Source organism: Kwoniella dendrophila, chromosome 6, assembly GCF_036810415.1.
Source record: "Kwoniella dendrophila CBS 6074 chromosome 6, complete sequence".
Taxonomy (NCBI): domain Eukaryota; kingdom Fungi; phylum Basidiomycota; class Tremellomycetes; order Tremellales; family Cryptococcaceae; genus Kwoniella; species Kwoniella dendrophila.
In genome coordinates, this window is record NC_089481.1 from 1,814,321 (window position 1) to 1,831,798 (window position 17,478).

Sequence of the window (17,478 nt, forward strand, 5' to 3'; positions counted from 1 at the left end):
GGGTTGGACTTTTTGCAGTTTATGTTTATGGGTTTTTTTTAATTTATTTGAGGTAGTTATAACTGAGATTGATTTCCCAAGCTTTGATTAGCTAATCGACCGACGTGTACTAAAGAGCTCAGTAGTAATTGCAGCATAATATATACCCAATGTATATACATCCTATACCTCTCGTACATCTTGGTCTCCTTTGCCACTATCCTTCCTTTGATACGGATATCTGACACATCATACCTTTCCTGAGTAAGACTACACACTACCTCACTTGTTTCACCGAGTGTTTCCAGTGGTGTTTACATATTCAGAGCAGTAGATACATTCTAAACTTTAATAGTATAAGTCTAATCCACTTACAATCAACAAGCCAAGTGGAATAGAATGGATTCGAAGCTGAAGGGTTGCATTAATCTAGCGAGAGTCTCCAAAGCCAAGACCCATTATTCGGTACACTCAATCTCCTGAGCCGACAGCTATTTTAGGTAGAGGAGCTCTTGAATAGACTAAAGATAAGGTGACTTTCGGCATCCAACTAAAACTGCAAATTGAAAGGTGATTGTGATGTAAACAATGCATTGCAGTTGTATGATTATATTGATACTGAATATAGTGTGGCTGCTGAATATGCTTTGTTTACTGCACATGGTCTAACTTTCCTACTACACTTCCTACTTTGGTGAGAACTTCTTCCCATTCGCTATCTCTATTTGATAGCCAAGTAATAGCACCACCAGCACCTATACTTAATTCTACAGTGATCAAGGGGAATCAGCCAATGCTTCTACAAAAGAACAAGCCATGGATCGAGCTTACGGTTTCCTTCAGCAACGATTGTTCTAATCACTACACTAAGATCCGATACACCATCTACCGAGAAATAACCAAGACAACCTGCAAGAAACGAGGGTCAATCTCTTCCGGGGGGGAAGAATTTTGAAAAGAATTTTGATTTGACTTACCTGAATATATCCCTCGTCGCTTCTCACTTTCGAAATCATCTAACATCTGTACAGACCTTAATTTAGGTGCGCCAGTCATTGAGCCTAATCAGAGGTTGTCAATAACAAAATAAATTGGACATACTCGACTACTATATGCTTACCAGGAGGGAAACACCTTCTGACACATTCTACACTGCCCACGTTTTCCGCCAAAGTCCCTTGAACAGTAGTAACCAAATTATGTACACCATACGACTCTAAGGCGATAAGTTTAGGTACAGAAACGGTCGAAGGTGTACAGCACGAGAGAAGATCTGAACGGATCAAATCAACAATCTAGCAAAAAGTATCAGCACTCGCTGACTAATAAAGGTAGAATGTACAAGACGGAAACAGTGTTGAATGACTTACCATTAGATTTTCAGCCCTCTCTTTCAAATCTGTTCTCAGTTCTTCACCTATCATCTCATCTACCCTTTTACCTTCTTCAACACAAGCTTCACTACCGATATCTTTTCCTTTACAACCTGTAGTAGATGTACATGCACATTGTCCAGGTTTTACTCTTGCTCTGGTCCCTTTTATAGGCATCATTTCTACTCTCCTATTTTTATCTATTTTCAAAAATCTTTCTGGACTAGATGATAAGATTGATAATCCTTGACCACGTGATGTAGCTATTGTTGGGAAATTAAGATATGTTGAATAATATGCTGGATTGAATGTGCGTAGTCGAAGATAAAGTGAATATGGATCAAGTTGTTCCTCCTGGGGAAGAGATGAGGTAGAAGCTGAAAATTTAGTTGTAAGTGTTAATTCATATGATTCACCTTGACGTATAGCTTCTCGACATGCATCTATACGTTGTCGATAATCTGATCCAGTAGCATTCGGTCGGAATGTAGGGAAAGCCGATGCAGATGTGATAGCGTTGGTTGAAGGGTTGTTGAGAACATCTTTAACACTTTGCGAATATTCAGACCATTTCTCCTGACTAGCCCCAAACGTTATATCATGAGATCTAAGCCAATTTATCATTGAAATATCATCATCATCGTCCTCTGAGGCGAGATCCAGCTGTAAATCCCCTTCTTTCGTTATACCTCGAACAATCCATTCTCCGTCACTAGTCCTCTCCGTTAATCGATCTACCCAACCCCAACATGCGTCCACCTCTTCAACTGTATTTTCTCCTCTCTCCGCGCGAGCAGGTCTCTTATATCCTTGCAGAGATTCGGCTTTCATCTCATAACCGAAATATCCAACCCAACCACCTCTCCATCCTTCTGCAGGTGATGTCGCTAAAGAGGAAGTTATTACATGTGAGGCAGCAGAAAACCAATCCCAGAACGTTGTATGATCGGATAAAGAAAGGTGAGAAGGTGGAAGTGATGACCTATGTAAGGTGACAGTACGAGATGATAACGAGTAGGATAATAGGAATGACGGTGTGGCTAAGGAAGTGGTAGTGGATCTTGTAGGCTGATAGATGGGTATATAGGTCAGTTTTTGCCAACATGAGGTGACGATAAATGCTTACGGTTTGACCATCTAACCAAATCTCGCCAATTGCCTTTTCCTTCCCTTTCCTTGATCCAGCCCTATTCTCTTTCACCAGACTTTCGAATACATTTTGAGTCCTCAATTCTTTTCCTATATCGCCCAAGCGCTTTTCCTGCAACTTTAGCCCATTTCTCCTAGATCCAATTCGAGATGGTGCGCGAGAAGGCGAAGGCGTTACAGGTGGTGTAGGAAGAGCTGAAGATGGGCGTGTAGAAGGTCGGGATCGAGCAATTGCTGAAACTCGGTAGGCGCAGGATGATATGATGTGAGCGGGTAAAGGAGGATATACAGATTGTGCTGAGTTGGTTTCGTTGACTTTGGCAAGGAATGATTGTAGTAGTGCTGATCCCCTTGTTGACGAGATTGACTAAATGTTATGAGTTAGTCATCTGTAAAAACATGCCTCAGGTATTTCAATAAGCCTGTACTTACTTCCGGATGGTATTGCACTCCCCAAATTGGATATTCCTTATGTCTTAAACCTTGTACAGTACTTGGTCGATCATTTGTAGAAACTGACCAAGCCGTGACTTCCAGTTCATCGGGAATAGCTAATGAGGAAGGTCAGTCGGAAATGAATCCAGTTATGACTGTTCACGATACTAACAATTCGGATCTACTGTTAAACTGTTATACACAACCACTTGAAACTTGTCCTCTCGTCCAGATGATTGCCAAAAGGGTGAACCAAACAGGCCGTTTGCTCGAGTGATTGGCGCAATCGAGACTACATGGCCATGAGTGATCTTGGGAATGTTTATGATCTATTTGTAGAGTAAACTTTAGAGGGCTGAATCATTGAGGCTATGATATAACAGGAACATCACTCACTTTAGCACCAAAAGCTACACCTATCGCTTGATGACCTAAACATACACCTAAGATTGGTACAGCGTGAGATCGCAATAGATCCAAGGCAAAGCCAATATCCTGTCGGGTTGTATCAGCACACTCCTGATTATGTCGTTACATAATAGGAACGAAGCTTACAGATGGGTTATCTGGCCTTCCAGGACCAGGAGATAAGATCACACAATCGATGTTTGGCAATACATGTTCTTGAAATTCAGACCTGTAGGAAGAAATGCGGATTAGTCAGTCATTGAAGTGTAGGGTAACTTTGTAATGATCTACAGACCATGTATACTTGTCTGCCTTGATTACTACCACTTTCTGAAGCACTTCTGCATCGCTGTACAATTGAGTGAAAAGACAAAGGAGATTGTTGGTATCTGTGCGAAAATGTTTAGTTTTGATCATGTTCAAATGTTATCCAAGATCCAGCTCACAAGAATCGTAGTAATCCAAGATGAGCGTCCTCGGCAGTGTAGGAGGCTGCATTTTAGCTGTTTGGGCCAGCTCTGTGATGGGAGACTGAGAAGAATAAGCTATGAATTATCGATGAATGTAGATTATGGTGAATAGATATAAGCATGTTAACATTTTCTGACAATCGCTTATCTTCAGTTTGACTTTTTCAGATATTTCGGAAATTCTTGCAAATTACGTAATTCAATACCCACCAGCTGCGGTTATCGATAACCCGATGAGAATCACATTCCTCTTTCTATCTTCTTTAAATCTTCAATCTGAATATACATTCTTATAATTGTAGTCTGTCTAACTTGTCATACCGATGGAACCCACTATAATAGGTGGAACGACAAGTACTCCTTCAGATATGTCAACAGCAGCAGCTTTCGCTCTCAAATCTTCTTTGCGTAAGTCAATGTTGAGGACTTTGAAGGGCATGACAGATGCCGAAGTGGAAAAACAATGTAAGTATATCTTATCCAAGCAAACACATACAGAAACAAGAAGAATCTCATGCTAATAGATCATCTGGATAGCGCAAGCTGTTTTTAGGATACTGCTGGATCAGCCTTTCTTCAAGGAAGCGAAATCTGTAGGATGTTATTTGAGTATGAAACATGGGGAATTACGGACGAATGGTATAGTAGACCATATACTAAAAAGAGGTAAGCATGATACACTCGGTTATGTATTATCAATGGCTGTTGATCGCGTTCTTGGTCAAAGGCACAACATTATATACACCTTTCATACCACCTCCACCATCCCGTAGTCCAGAAGCTCAACCTCAGACATCAGAACAAGACATGAAAATGCTCAGACTATATTCACCTGCTGATCTGGAAAAATGTCCTTTAGACAAGTGGGGTATACTAGATCCAGGAGAGACTAGAAATGATGTGGAAGGGGATATAAGGGAAGATGGTAAGTTACGCTTCACCCTTTATTTACTAGAAGATTCAATATCAGCTGACAATCTGCCTAAAGCTATAAACCGTTCGGCTTCCCCACTTGACGTAATTCTGATACCTGGTGTAGCTTTTGATGAGCAATGTAATCGTGTAAGTCATTCACCGAGTCTTCTCATAAAAATGGGAAGCGTTTGATCTGACATTGTCATCAGCTTGGAAGAGGTAAAGCATATTATGATAGATTTTTGCTATCGTATACTTCGAAAAAGCGATCTCCTTTATTAGGTGAGCGAGCCGACTTAATGTATCAAGAGTGTCATGATCAAAAGCTGATTAGCTTCAATAGTCGCATTGGCACTATCACCTCAAATCCTGGAGAAAGGAGAAAAAGTACCGACTACGGAACATGATTTCAGGTTGGATGGAGTCATCTCACCTCATGGTATAGTTTGGCGGAAGGATAATTAAATTTCTGAGCGGATTATACGGAATTCAAGTCGTTAGATATTCACCTTGAAAAGGTAGACTCATAATCTGTACAGTATACGAAATCATCACGATTGGAAGGGTAGAAGAGTTACATATCGTCATGTTACGGTTACTGTATGTATTACCATTGTGAGTTCGCATTTATGATTCCACACACATCTGTTCTCCTGGTATCACTCCTTCACGAGTCCTCCCCCCACCACTCCTCCATCCTTTTACCACTGTGAGATCTTAAGTATGTGAAGAGACAGTATTGACCTGTCTCTGAAAAAGGTGCGAACGGTGAGTGACTACATGAATCTACATACGGTCTGGTTTCAAAAACAGTTCATCTATTAATACTCGTCTGCTTCCTAGGTGAACCGACCGAATCCATGTGGGACATGATCACCGATGACATATCGAAAGACCCAAACTTCGAGGATAAACATTTTTCAGTTTTCAATTATCTCGAAGAAGGCAATTAAGTCACCGACTTAGGAACTACACCTACCGGTTCTTTTCATGGGGGAAGCATTGCCCTTTCTTTTGCATAGGAGTGGAGAGTCCTACATATAGGCCGTAAAAAATGTGGGAAACTGTCTACTATTATGATATTGTAGAACGATGTACTGATTTTACTTTGACACTTTATTTATTGACTGAACGGAACTCACTCATGCATATTGTTGCATAAACTTCTAGTCACTCCCTCTTAAACCACTGCGCTTTCAGGATCTGGTTGCTGTATACGGGAAACTATAGGCTGTATGTATGGTTGTTATCAGTACGAATTTATCACCGCAGAGAAACCTTTAATTCGTATTTACATTGTCTTCCTGTCATCCCTTCATCCCTTTCCGATCCTTTGGTGAAGTGCGACCAACGGTGACCGACTCACCAACGTTATCGAGGAGACAGTATGAAAGGTCATGCTTCTTCTCAAACGATTTGATCCTTTGCGCCAAGTTTGACTTCTTACACTCCCTTACTCATACCACTCATACCAATGAGGAACATGAACAAACACAAAAACCCATATAAAGCCTCTACAGTATTCCCGCTCGCCACTCGACAAAATATTCACAATACTCTCATCCCATCCTATCATATCGAGAAACCAAACAGAATCATTTCATCTTTCACATAAATCTATTAAATTAGCCTAAGATTTTTGCCAATTGACTGTCATCAACATGGATTCCGCCACTGATTCAATTCCAGTTTCAATTGAACTTTCAAATACCCATAACTCTTCAGATGGAGTTTCGCTTGGCCAAAGTGAGCGAATACTAACCCAAGTGCCTACTAACCTTTATCGCGACGGCTCTATTGGAACAGAAACCACTATGAAAGGTGCTTTCAGTGAATATTTAAGAATGCAACTCAAAGCAAGATCTGACAGAACTAAACAGCTTAAACCTCATCTCGTAGAGCTTCTTCATGCTAACGAAGTCGTCTCAACTGAACTTGATGAAGAATCTAAGAAGACCGTCCGCAATGAAATCATGATAGACGTAACCAATCAGATGCTACAGCGGGTCGAAAGTGAATTGTTGACTGTTGTAGAACAGTTAAAGCTTAATCGTACATCCGGGGACTCACTCTTGAATCTTCTCAAGCAAGAAACAAATGGTAGATTTGAGGAAGGTGTTCCCGTTCGAGATATCAAGAAGTTCAGAGCAAGCTATGGTACCGTTGCTGGGACTGATAGAGCTGGTTAGTTGACCTTTTTAATTTGAGACTGAAGTATACATCAATCAAGTTAACTTAATTCATCTACAGGGAGAATTTACCAATCCAAATGGGATCACGTTGTGAATAATCTTTTGAAGAATCCAAACGTTACTGAAAATGACTTTTTAAGTTTCTATCAACCTGAGGAAGTTGATGAATATCACGATTATCGGGGCATACCAAGTGACTATTCTTCCGTAGACACTAGCGCTCTTTCGTCTGATTGGCACTTTGTAAGGGATAATGCAGGTCGACCTTACTATAAATATAACCCTTCTTCGAAACCATCGGTCAGTGGTACCTCCTCCATCGCGAGCTGATAGATTACTTCTGTGATCCTACTTCCTACTGAACAGCTTAATGTCGTTACTCATGCATACTGTTCTTGCCACAACTTTTATGAATTAATGTATTCGCAATCTTGGGGACATAAACCGATACGATTCGAATTCGGCGAATTGGATACCGGAACTTTTGGTCTGTCGGCTTAGCATCTGCTTATGCATATCGTATCAACAACTCTGGCCACTCTGCTAGTCCGGTGATGCCATTTGGGATAATATCGATTTTTTTCCCAAAAAGAACATCAGAAGTCTGGGTTTCTCTCAGCTGGACTTTGCAATAGCACCAGTAACGAATCCATGACTGTTACTTGGAGACTTCCTGTATACTTGCCACTCCCGGTTATCTCCTTTATCACATCGTGAAACCTGTGACTAACATGGAGAGGAAGTCAAAGGAAAGTTATTGTCGCTACTTTGTAATTTGCTGTTTGGTAATTGACGAAGTCGTTTTTGACCCCCAAGTACAGTATAAATAGGTCAAATGCAATCCTCGATCTTTCACCTAATGTGTCCACTTCAATTTAAGCTCCCCTAAGATAACTAGCACAACGTTTTATCTCTTCACCCTCACCACATACACATACAAGTACCTAAAGTAATCAAGGTTATCGTAAGATATCAGTAATTGAACAAGAATATCGAATTTTGTCCTTTCTATTCTTTTGACCCAAGTTTAACATGTCCACTTTCTATATGGGTGGATCGCAATTTCCACCAAATAGTTACGGCGGTACACAAATAGGTAACATGTATAGTACGAATGGTCAAGGTGGGCCTCAAACATTTTGGTCTCAATCTAATGGATCTCGCGCCTTTTCAAACTTTAATCCATTTGATGGATTCGGATCGTTCTTTTCTCGAAATGGGGCAACCGATCCACCTTCCTCTGATGATGAAGGATCAGAATCACATCAACCGACCGATGAGGGCACTGATCCAATTTTTGCAGAGGCCAGTCCGGAAGATAATGATGGATTTCTTACTGGCAATGGACGTAAATCGAATCGAATGCCGTTTAAGGAAAAGAAGAATTCACCTTGGAAAGCTAAAACTTTTAAAGGTGCATATAAAGAATATTTGACTGCTCATTTCTCCCAACAGTCTGAAAGAGCTGAAACTCTTTTCACGAAAATGAGTGAAATAAAAAGTAAAATGAAAGAAACTGAAAATGATATAGAATTGATCAATAGAGATCATGTGATTAGTGAGGCTCGGGCAAGTCTATATACCACTGCAAGTGGGATAATTGATGCTTTAGAGAAACAACAAGCATATATCCAAGCTATTCATCAATGTGATAGTGACCCGGGATTTGATGGTTTATCTGTAGGTGATATAAGAGCGATTGGTTCCTACATGGGTTCAGTATCTAGACCAAATACTAAAGGTAAATCGAACGGTTTAAGAATCATATCCTTTTCACTGAAAGCTACATCGTTCAATGCGCTAACATCCTCATATTTCTTCACAGGACAAGGTGTGAAATCGGCATTCGAACGATTTACTGGTCCTTTAGTTACGAATCCGAGTTGTCCAGATGGCTTTCGACTTGGTTTTTATGATTACCAATTTAGTAATCCTTACAATGGCTCAAATCCATACGGTCCAAGTACGAATCAAAACTCTTTCGGATATGGATACTCCAGCGCTAATCAAACTCCTTTTGGATTTGGATCGGGATTTGCAGGATTTAATGGTGGTGGTAATGGTAATCCACATGGGTTTGGTGGATTCGGATCAGGATTTTCAGGCTTTACTAGTAATAACAATGAGTTTAGAGTATTTGGTGGATTTGGTGGATTTGGTGGATTTGCAGGAATGGGTCAACCATCTTTCAACCAAGAGCCAGGAGCGTGGCTTCGAACAGGACAAAACAATCCCACTAATGGAAGTGGATATCCTTCTTCATATGGTGGTTCACAATTCTCATCTAACGCTAATAATACTACCTTCTACCCTGGAACTCCGCCAATTCCACCTAACGTATCGTTCCACTCTGGCACAAATGGTTCAACCCTCTTCAGCTCCGGTCCCACCTCGTTTAGATTTCCCTAATGAATAAAGCTTTTCGTTGAGAGATATCAATAGTGATCTTGGCGCAAGTGACCATATGTCCTAAAAAGGACATGCACTGTACACCATGAAGACCTTGTACCAATCTAAATACTGAATATGCATCTTCCATCTAGCAGTATTATCGTATTGTAGGAACTATAAGCTGCAGATGGATTGACCCAAATTTCTGGACGACGTACGATTCAACTCAGGTCATATAGGTATTACTTTGTTCTCCAGACGGCTATTTTCTCACTACCACCTGCTCCAGTCTTCCTCCGCTCATCTTCCGGTACATCCTGAATCCAAATTAATTCCCAATGCTCATCCAATAATTCGTGATATAGTTCGACTGTCACTTGAAATGGTGGAGGTTTATTGTCTGTCGGTGGTAATGGATACATGAGTGTGATCAATTTAGCGTTGGATGTCGATAATTTATTCATCTGGGATGACCATGATGAGTGAAGTGCGGGAGGAATAGCGCAGAGAAAGCTGAAAGAAGGTATATCGTCGATTCGATAGATTGAATTAGCGATATACGATGAAATCCTTGATTCGGTTGCAAATCTGATAAACAGATGAACACCCACGTATAATCATATATCACGTCAAACTTATTTTCTACATCATAATTGAAGAAATCTCCACAGATTACTTCAGCTATACCATCAGTTTTAGGTTGACATTCTAACCACCTATAGAGAAAAGGTTAAGTCAGTATTCAACTGTAAATCATGCTCGATGCGCACCATCAGTACGTGAAAAGGATTAACAGCTCACTTTCTGGCCTTTTCGACACCGGTCGGAGCTAAATCCATCCCTGTAGCATGCAATCCAGAAGATGCGAAGGTATATACATCATATCCCTGATAGATACGAGTCATGAGTCAATTAGCATATCCAACATAAGAGGAGTATCTTGGTTATATACGAAAGTAAGCTTACCGTTCCGCAACCTGGTATCAAAGCTTTACCTTTCTTCGGTATACCTAATTCACCTGCTTTATCTGATTTGAGAAGAGATACAAGTGAAGCGTGAGATTGAGATTGATCCCATCCTGTTCTACCCTCTTGCCTTGAATGATATTATCAGAATTCTGCCTTACATAGACGATCGGTTGGAAGCAAACTTACCATCTCTCTTCCCAAGCAGTATCTATTTCTCCGGAAGCCATCTTATACATATAGTATTCTTCAAAGTATTCTTGTCCGAGATGGTCAGAAGTCTTGATATACTGATGAATACGTACCTTATAGATTAGATAAGGGAACAATTGATGCTGGATGATGGGGCTTTGAAGGTGATGGAATACTCACTGTTCGACATTTCGGTAAACATCCCGATCGACAGATCACTAGCCGAGAAATCCGGAGTCGAATACATGACGAATTGACCTCGATTATAAGACTAAAGGACAACGTTTAACTTTCTTCTGATATTTCATTTACCTTCTACCTTCGGTCTTTGACTCGGACCGAATTGGAACCATGAGTAAAATAGAGGTTTGTCATGATAGGAACGAGAGAAACATGTGGGACACAAAAGAGAACTGTTAATTATGGCGTAACGTGAAATTATCAATTGAATATGACGTTTACCGGCCGGTGATCAGCTATCAACCAATCAAGGAGACATTAGGTAGATCACCCTAATATAATAACATATAATTAGTAGCAAGATGCATTCACGCTTTCAACAATAAATCCATCAACTTGGAACCACTCTCGTGTTCACCAATCGCATTACTCAATACAAGTAACCTACTGAAGAGGAAAAATACCTGAAGTTTGTAACAAATTACACCTTAATATCAACTTGATTGAAGATGTCTGAAAACACTATAACTGGATCATGCAATTGTGAATTTATCAAAATCACTATTCCCAAACCTGAAAGTTTGGTATTATGTCGTGAGTCCATATTACCATTTGGTACCCAGAATAAACTTTTTGCTGATGACGCTTTATGTCTATATATAGACTGTATAAATTGTAGGAAATCCGGTGGATCACTGTAGGTTAAAGACCATCTGAAATATTGCATTTTCTGCGTTCATGAACAAGAGTTTAATCATTGATGTATGATTGGTATACTGAATAGGACATCAGCAAATTTCCCAACAAATCCAAAGGATATGAAAGTTCAAGGAAGTGAACTTAAACAATATCAGAACAAAGGTACTTCAGGAAATAGTGTTACTCGAAATTTTTGTGGAAATTGTGGATCGTAAGTCGTCTTTTATGTGAACATCCTTTACACCGAGAAGGGAGTATCAGCGATTAGAGTAAGAGATGACGTTGATGGTGTTGTTGATGATGATGGTGTCGTTTCGCAAAGTCCTTACATTCGGGTCAATAATGAGGTCCGAAGCAAGAGAGATAGTGTTCGACTATTCAAGCAGAAGGGATGACCGTTATGAGTGATACTGACCTACAAGACAATATCACTGCAGTCCTCTTTGGACAGCAATTTCAGATCCAAATACTGTATTTGTGAAAGGTGGTAAGTCGATAACACATCAGGCATAACAAGCTAATTTTGCTAATGAAATATTTCATACCTTACAGGATTGTTCGAACCACATTCCATTCCTGCTCCTAGTGCTCATCTTTTCGCTAAGAATATGGAAGATTGGGAAGTTGTTCATGAAGGGGCTTCTAGACTTGAAGAACAGTAATCGAATCACCTCAACATGTGAGATTAGATTTTAGATTGAAAAGTTGGGACGCAAATGAGAAGGGATACAAGTAGGAGAAGCATAACGTATTGGTTGTTGTAGAAAGACGAATGTTGTAAGTGCTCATTGAAGTGTCAAAGGTAATTTGAAAACATAATGCATGGTTATATCACATACGACAAAGAAGATTCGCATAGGTGTAATCGATTTAATCAGTTTCATCACTAGGTGCGATACTATCGTCATCCACTTCGTCCACTCCAATCTCTCTTACACTCCCAACCCTATTACTTTGCGATTGTTCACTAATTTCCTGATCCGTTGAATCGATTCCCTCACTTTTCCTGGTCAAATGACTAGTATTAGTGTACATACTAACATCTGTATCTTCTAGCATATGTTCAACTTTATCCCTGACATTTTCAGTATCTTCATCAATATTCCAACCTAAAAACAATTTAGCTAATTCTTCATTAGCTCTTAATTCCGCTTCTTGCTTGGAAGTAAGAGGGGTATCGTGGATTTTATGAAGTTCAGAATTGGAAACACATTCACTAAAACCACATCAATCAGTATATCTTGTACCGGGTTGAGAAGATCCCATGATACGTACGTTACGAATGTTGCTCTATCAACTACATCTTTGGGAATATCATGTTGTAGAGCGCATTGAGCAGCATAAGAAGTATGACTTGAACCAGGGGCAAGCCTGAATCAAAAAGTGTAGATAGAATAGAATTTATCTCTTCGATTCTATATCAGATATACTTACTTATACATGAAATGGAGTTCATTACTTTTGGGTACGAGAATGGTCTTCATATGAGCAAACATTACTCCAGCACTTTCCTCGAGAAATCGCTGCGTGATCAACTCGCTATACGCGTATATACAATCAGTTCTTTCAGATCCAGCACAAACAATTGGCCATACTTACTGTAAGTGTGTAAGAACAACAGTCCTTGGGCATGACCCTTTTTGAAGGTAATCGATTGTACCAGCTAAAAGACCAGCTCCATCCCATGTGATTGTGCCTTTACCAAATTCATCTAGAATGATTAAGGACTTTTCTGTGGCCCCTCGAAGTGCTTGTGAGACTTGGCCAAGATCGATCATGAATGCGGAAGCGTGCTACGAAAGGTCAGTTTGATCGTGTCGCCCCACGATGAGAACTTACCTTCGAAGATGATTCTTTTGTCTGGAGCCGAGTAAAGACTGAACATCAGGTCGGTTAGCATGTTCCTTATCAAGGGATACCATCTCAGTAAACTCACTCTTATCGCATATTCCAATGATAGCTTCTTCTGCAGGAACAAAACTTCCCATCTGAGCCATGAACACGATCATAGCTACTTGTTTGCCGTAGGCTGATTTGCCAGATCCATTTGCACCAGTCACGATCATCTGCGAAACAATGTCAGCTTTGCTCATTTGGTAAAGCGAAATCGATGCCTCACCATGTTATGATTTTCACTATCCTTTCCACCTTGTAAGATGATATCGTTGGAGACAAAGGTATCACATACTTGATCATACAATATATGACGACCTTTATGAATCTTGAGAGAAGTATCATTGGTCATCCGGGGTCGTTTTAGTCCGAATCGAGGGACAGCTTTCGCTAATGCCAACAAGCTAGAATGGAATCCTTATATAATTAGCAAGTCTCAGCTGTAGATGAAATCCGGAACCAATAACTCTACTTACCAATCCAATTCAGCAATGACATCCACAGCCGCTAAGATCATTTGTTCTCGCTTTTGCAACTCGTCTGTAACATCCTGTATAATTTCGATTTCCAAATCTGTAAGATAAAGTACAGTTGAGTTAGATTATTTAAGCACAAACAATCTGTCTAACAAGAAACCTACTGGTCATATTGACATAGATATCCCCGTAGTGATTGTCTAAATCGATCATATGCTGATTTTTGTAGTAATGTTTATCGGTTGTACTGAACTGCAAGAAAATATCAGCATTGATATGGAGTGTTACCTCAGAGATTTAAACGACTTCTTTCTGTTTACTCACTTTTGCTGTCCATCCAGGTATTATAGGCGGGTTCATATCCTCTTCTGTAACGACTACCGAATGGAATCCGATCTGAGGCAGATAAATGACACTGAAATCTCGAGCGGCACCAGATGGGATATTAAATTGGAGTATTCGCGAAACCTCAGTCTGTGTGGTATTGGCATAATCAATGATTTCGACAATTTTGACGGGATGATTTAGCTTGTGAACACTTACAAGCAAACTGTCCAAGCCTGTAGGTCCTAAATGTCAGTAAATCACAACGTATCATTCCCGAAAGGCGGTGAGTCTTACCAGCGTATGTATCCTTCAACTCATCAAGCTCCGGATTCACTCCCGGTTTTACAGCTACACGACTTTGTATTTTAGAGGTATCCCAATCGATCTTTGGTATCAGATAATCTATTATCAGAGAACCTCCAACTCATTTTGAGGTGGACTTACAACAGCGTTAACGGTACCTCTCATTGTTTCTATTTCTGACGAGATATCGGATCGCATCTAGTTCATAGGCAAGATCAGTTAAACGTCCTGATAAGAATAATCTCAAACCACCTACTTTCATCAAAATAGCTACAGGCACATTCCAAGCCATACTTATAACAGTACTTTTCACATCCATTATGGCTTCGAATGACTTTATGGGTTATCACATTAGCTTGATAGCGAACTTCTTCACAACGGTTGACATACATCATGTAGACTTCGCCACTCATTGAATTTCGCAGTACCGCTTCTGAGCTTGAAAAATATGGCAGGAAGGTTCTTAATTCGCTTCATATTTTTGATGACCATATCGACAGTAAAATTCATATGGTTGGCAGAAAAGAGGGCAACTGCCTCATGTCGAGCTTCGATTTGTTTCAAATTCGCTAGAGGACGTAAATGCCAAGTATGAAAAAGCTTTTTGCCGAGAGGAGTTACACATGTATCGAAAAGACCTGGAGAAATTGCATTAGCTCTGCCAGCAAGGAAGTCAGGACTTACCATATAAAGAGAGCGCTTGTTTTTGTGATTTTGAATACATAAATGCATGAGCTTCCACATCGAAGATAGCTAAAGAGCTGTTAGAGGGTCATCAGGACGTTAAGTCACACGGCAGATATGTATTGTCCTTACGTTAATGCATCTTTGTTGATCTGCATTTGTTGTTCACTAAAATAATATATACATTAGCATTGCCAAAATAGGCTTCCAGTCTACCACTTACACTTCCATACTCTCTATACTATTCAGATCCAATATCCATTGACCTGAACCTCGATTGACCGTGTCTGGAATTGATGGCTGTTTGATCTCGGAAACGAGAATTCCAGTGGCAATGATCTGAAAGCAAAATATATCAACATTGCTGTTCTAAACGCTGGTAAGGAATTACTTACAGCTAAAGGTGCATTAACATCAACCCAACATCCCAATTTTACCAAGTTCAACCTATGGGTACCCAGTCCAGTACTATCTTCTGCCCAGTTTTCGATTGGTTCTTCAGATGTATCAGCTGTAGAGGAAGTAGAAGGTAACAGTTGACGGCTTTGAGTTACAGAAAATCGGTCGGGTAAACGGATAGATGTCAAGTGAGCAGCTGCAGCAGCAGGTGTACATTGTTTACGAGGTATAAAATGCCATCTGAGCTTTTCATCGTCAGAGCCATCTGGTCTTGTTTCCTCATCTACAATATCAAGAGATATAAGTTGACCTGTACACAATGTTCGATGAGGATGGATTATTGGGTTTATGCAGAAACTCACCCCACGCTTTTACCTTGTCTACTAAACCTTGATGTGTCTTTGTACTCATTATAATCCAATCAGGCTGGACTTGCTCGATGACTAACAATCAGGAGAAATTCAGCTGAATCCATCTAAAAATATTGCTACAGCTAAGCTGGAATCTACCTAATAAAGCCAAATCCCATCCACTAGAATCTTTTGTATCCTCCAATACTTCGATTCTTCTCTTCAGTGGATCATACCAGGCCGCAGCGATATCATTACCCCAAGGTGCATGGAATGCCAGTATCTGTGAAGATGAGTCATACAGGTGAATAAATGGGATATAGAGGTATGAGTGAGGAAGTGGATGAGCTGACGTTAGCTAAACAATGATCGTTCATAATGCATATATGGTTAGTAAAGCTTTGACTGACCCGAGGTTGTTTGTCCTTCTCCATTTGTGAAATACCGGTTCCACCTTCGACATCATCTTCTGCTCCTTCCGTGATATTTCCGCTAACGGGATTACTATCCTGAGTCCAATTTTCTAAAATCCCTTTATAGTTACCATCTGAAGCTAATCCTCCTTCTTGATGAAGATATTTTTCTGATTCGTCCTCATTTACTTCAGATTGTTGAATAGGTAAAAACTTTGCTGGTCGCTGAGGAAGTTGATACACTTCTGGTACTTGATCTTCATCATCAAACGAAAAATACGAAGAGTTCTGATTGTATTGATTGCGGTTGGGAGGTAAGTGGTATTCATCTTGATTATTTGGAGGAAATCGACGAGGAAGATTTGATGATTGGTTTGATTGATTTGGTTGATAGTACGTTTGTTGATGGTCAGTCGGATTTGCGTGTTGACTATGATGGTTGTGGATATGACTATCTGCTTGGAAAGGTTGAGATTTGCTGTATCGTTGATTCTGAGTTTCTGCAGTATAATCATCTTGGTATTGTCCGAGATCTGAAATGATTTGAGTGTATGGAGCAGGTCGATCATGATCATAATCCACTCCTTGACCATGTATCGGCTGATCTTGAATTACCTCATCTTCCTCGTAAGATCGTTGAGGTTGCTCATGATACCTGTCTACCCCGTAAGCCCATGGGTTTTCTTCCTGATTTCGATAATCTTGTGCATAATCTTGAATTGATTGATTTTGATTACAATCTTCACTGATATATTGATGAGTTGGAATAGGTTGTTGAGGGATATCATTTTGATGGGGGAAACCGTAATGTTCAGTATTATATTCTTGATAATGGTTTTCTTTTGAAAACCTAACTTTTACTCTTCTCGAAGTATCGCTTTCTTCTTCGAAATCAGGTTGAGGTGATGATAATGATGATTGATATCTTTGAGCTGATTCATTGGTATAAGGTTGGGTTTGGATAGATGAAGGATATGGTCTTTTCAATTGCCGCTGCATTTTCACCTAAACAATAAACCTTCTTGATGTACTACTTGGAAAACTCTAGTCAGTAATGTTAGTGTGAGGAATACTGAGAATAAGAGGAAGGGATGAATAGAGATGAGATTAAAAGCGAAAGAGAAGGAAAGGAAAGGAAAGGAAAGGATATAACATGATTTGATGGTGGTTAATTGATCAGTGGACCACCTCCACCACCGTCAACTTTCTCACGGTTGATTACCGATATAATCTTATAATCTCATAAATGTGAATTCTATGCATGTAGATGTTGTTTTTATTTCT

The 17,478-nt window shown here is 39.9% G+C and overlaps 7 protein-coding genes across 7 annotated transcripts; 4 read left to right on the top strand and 3 right to left on the bottom strand.

The window, feature by feature from the left end:
- Window positions 1-630: 630 nt before the first annotated feature.
- Window positions 631-3,842, bottom strand: L201_005222 (uncharacterized protein; the record flags this gene model as incomplete). The annotated part of the gene is made up of 13 exons (XM_066220955.1): window positions 631-746; window positions 811-888; window positions 957-1,040; window positions 1,100-1,274; window positions 1,350-1,420; window positions 1,487-2,420; window positions 2,479-2,868; window positions 2,934-3,052; window positions 3,109-3,265; window positions 3,333-3,431; window positions 3,492-3,573; window positions 3,640-3,733; window positions 3,791-3,842. 13 exons carry the CDS (start codon window positions 3,840-3,842, stop codon window positions 631-633), a joined length of 2,451 nt encoding a protein of 816 aa, XP_066077052.1.
- Window positions 3,843-4,182: 340 nt separating this feature from the next.
- Window positions 4,183-5,194, top strand: L201_005223 (5-formyltetrahydrofolate cyclo-ligase; the record flags this gene model as incomplete). The annotated part of the gene is made up of 6 exons (XM_066220956.1): window positions 4,183-4,279; window positions 4,352-4,480; window positions 4,542-4,739; window positions 4,803-4,876; window positions 4,939-5,011; window positions 5,073-5,194. The coding sequence occupies 6 exons, from the start codon at window positions 4,183-4,185 to the stop codon at window positions 5,192-5,194; spliced, it is 693 nt and encodes a 230-aa protein (XP_066077053.1).
- A 1,196-nt stretch (window positions 5,195-6,390) lies between these two features.
- L201_005224 (uncharacterized protein) lies at window positions 6,391-6,918 on the top strand (the record flags this gene model as incomplete). The annotated part of the gene is made up of 2 exons (XM_066220957.1): window positions 6,391-6,475; window positions 6,536-6,918. The coding sequence occupies 2 exons, from the start codon at window positions 6,391-6,393 to the stop codon at window positions 6,916-6,918; spliced, it is 468 nt and encodes a 155-aa protein (XP_066077054.1).
- A 1,035-nt stretch (window positions 6,919-7,953) lies between these two features.
- On the top strand, window positions 7,954-9,330 carry L201_005225 (uncharacterized protein; the record flags this gene model as incomplete). Its single annotated transcript, XM_066220958.1, has 1 exon — window positions 7,954-9,330. The coding sequence occupies one exon, from the start codon at window positions 7,954-7,956 to the stop codon at window positions 9,328-9,330; it is 1,377 nt and encodes a 458-aa protein (XP_066077055.1).
- A 224-nt stretch (window positions 9,331-9,554) lies between these two features.
- Window positions 9,555-10,508, bottom strand: L201_005226 (uncharacterized protein; the record flags this gene model as incomplete). The annotated part of the gene is made up of 5 exons (XM_066220959.1): window positions 9,555-9,825; window positions 9,924-10,028; window positions 10,114-10,199; window positions 10,279-10,408; window positions 10,468-10,508. The coding sequence occupies 5 exons, from the start codon at window positions 10,506-10,508 to the stop codon at window positions 9,555-9,557; spliced, it is 633 nt and encodes a 210-aa protein (XP_066077056.1).
- Window positions 10,509-11,159: 651 nt separating this feature from the next.
- On the top strand, window positions 11,160-12,011 carry L201_005227 (uncharacterized protein; the record flags this gene model as incomplete). The annotated part of the gene is made up of 5 exons (XM_066220960.1): window positions 11,160-11,244; window positions 11,314-11,347; window positions 11,435-11,560; window positions 11,787-11,836; window positions 11,902-12,011. 5 exons carry the CDS (start codon window positions 11,160-11,162, stop codon window positions 12,009-12,011), a joined length of 405 nt encoding a protein of 134 aa, XP_066077057.1.
- Window positions 12,012-12,219: 208 nt separating this feature from the next.
- On the bottom strand, window positions 12,220-17,193 carry L201_005228 (uncharacterized protein; the record flags this gene model as incomplete). The annotated part of the gene is made up of 22 exons (XM_066220961.1): window positions 12,220-12,565; window positions 12,625-12,720; window positions 12,784-12,888; window positions 12,949-13,142; window positions 13,189-13,226; window positions 13,286-13,415; window positions 13,469-13,646; window positions 13,719-13,815; window positions 13,883-13,970; window positions 14,043-14,192; window positions 14,262-14,278; window positions 14,340-14,430; window positions 14,490-14,546; window positions 14,605-14,682; window positions 14,739-14,986; window positions 15,033-15,109; window positions 15,165-15,200; window positions 15,256-15,371; window positions 15,428-15,714; window positions 15,794-15,874; window positions 15,941-16,064; window positions 16,192-17,193. 22 exons carry the CDS (start codon window positions 17,191-17,193, stop codon window positions 12,220-12,222), a joined length of 3,636 nt encoding a protein of 1,211 aa, XP_066077058.1.
- Window positions 17,194-17,478: the final 285 nt, after the last annotated feature.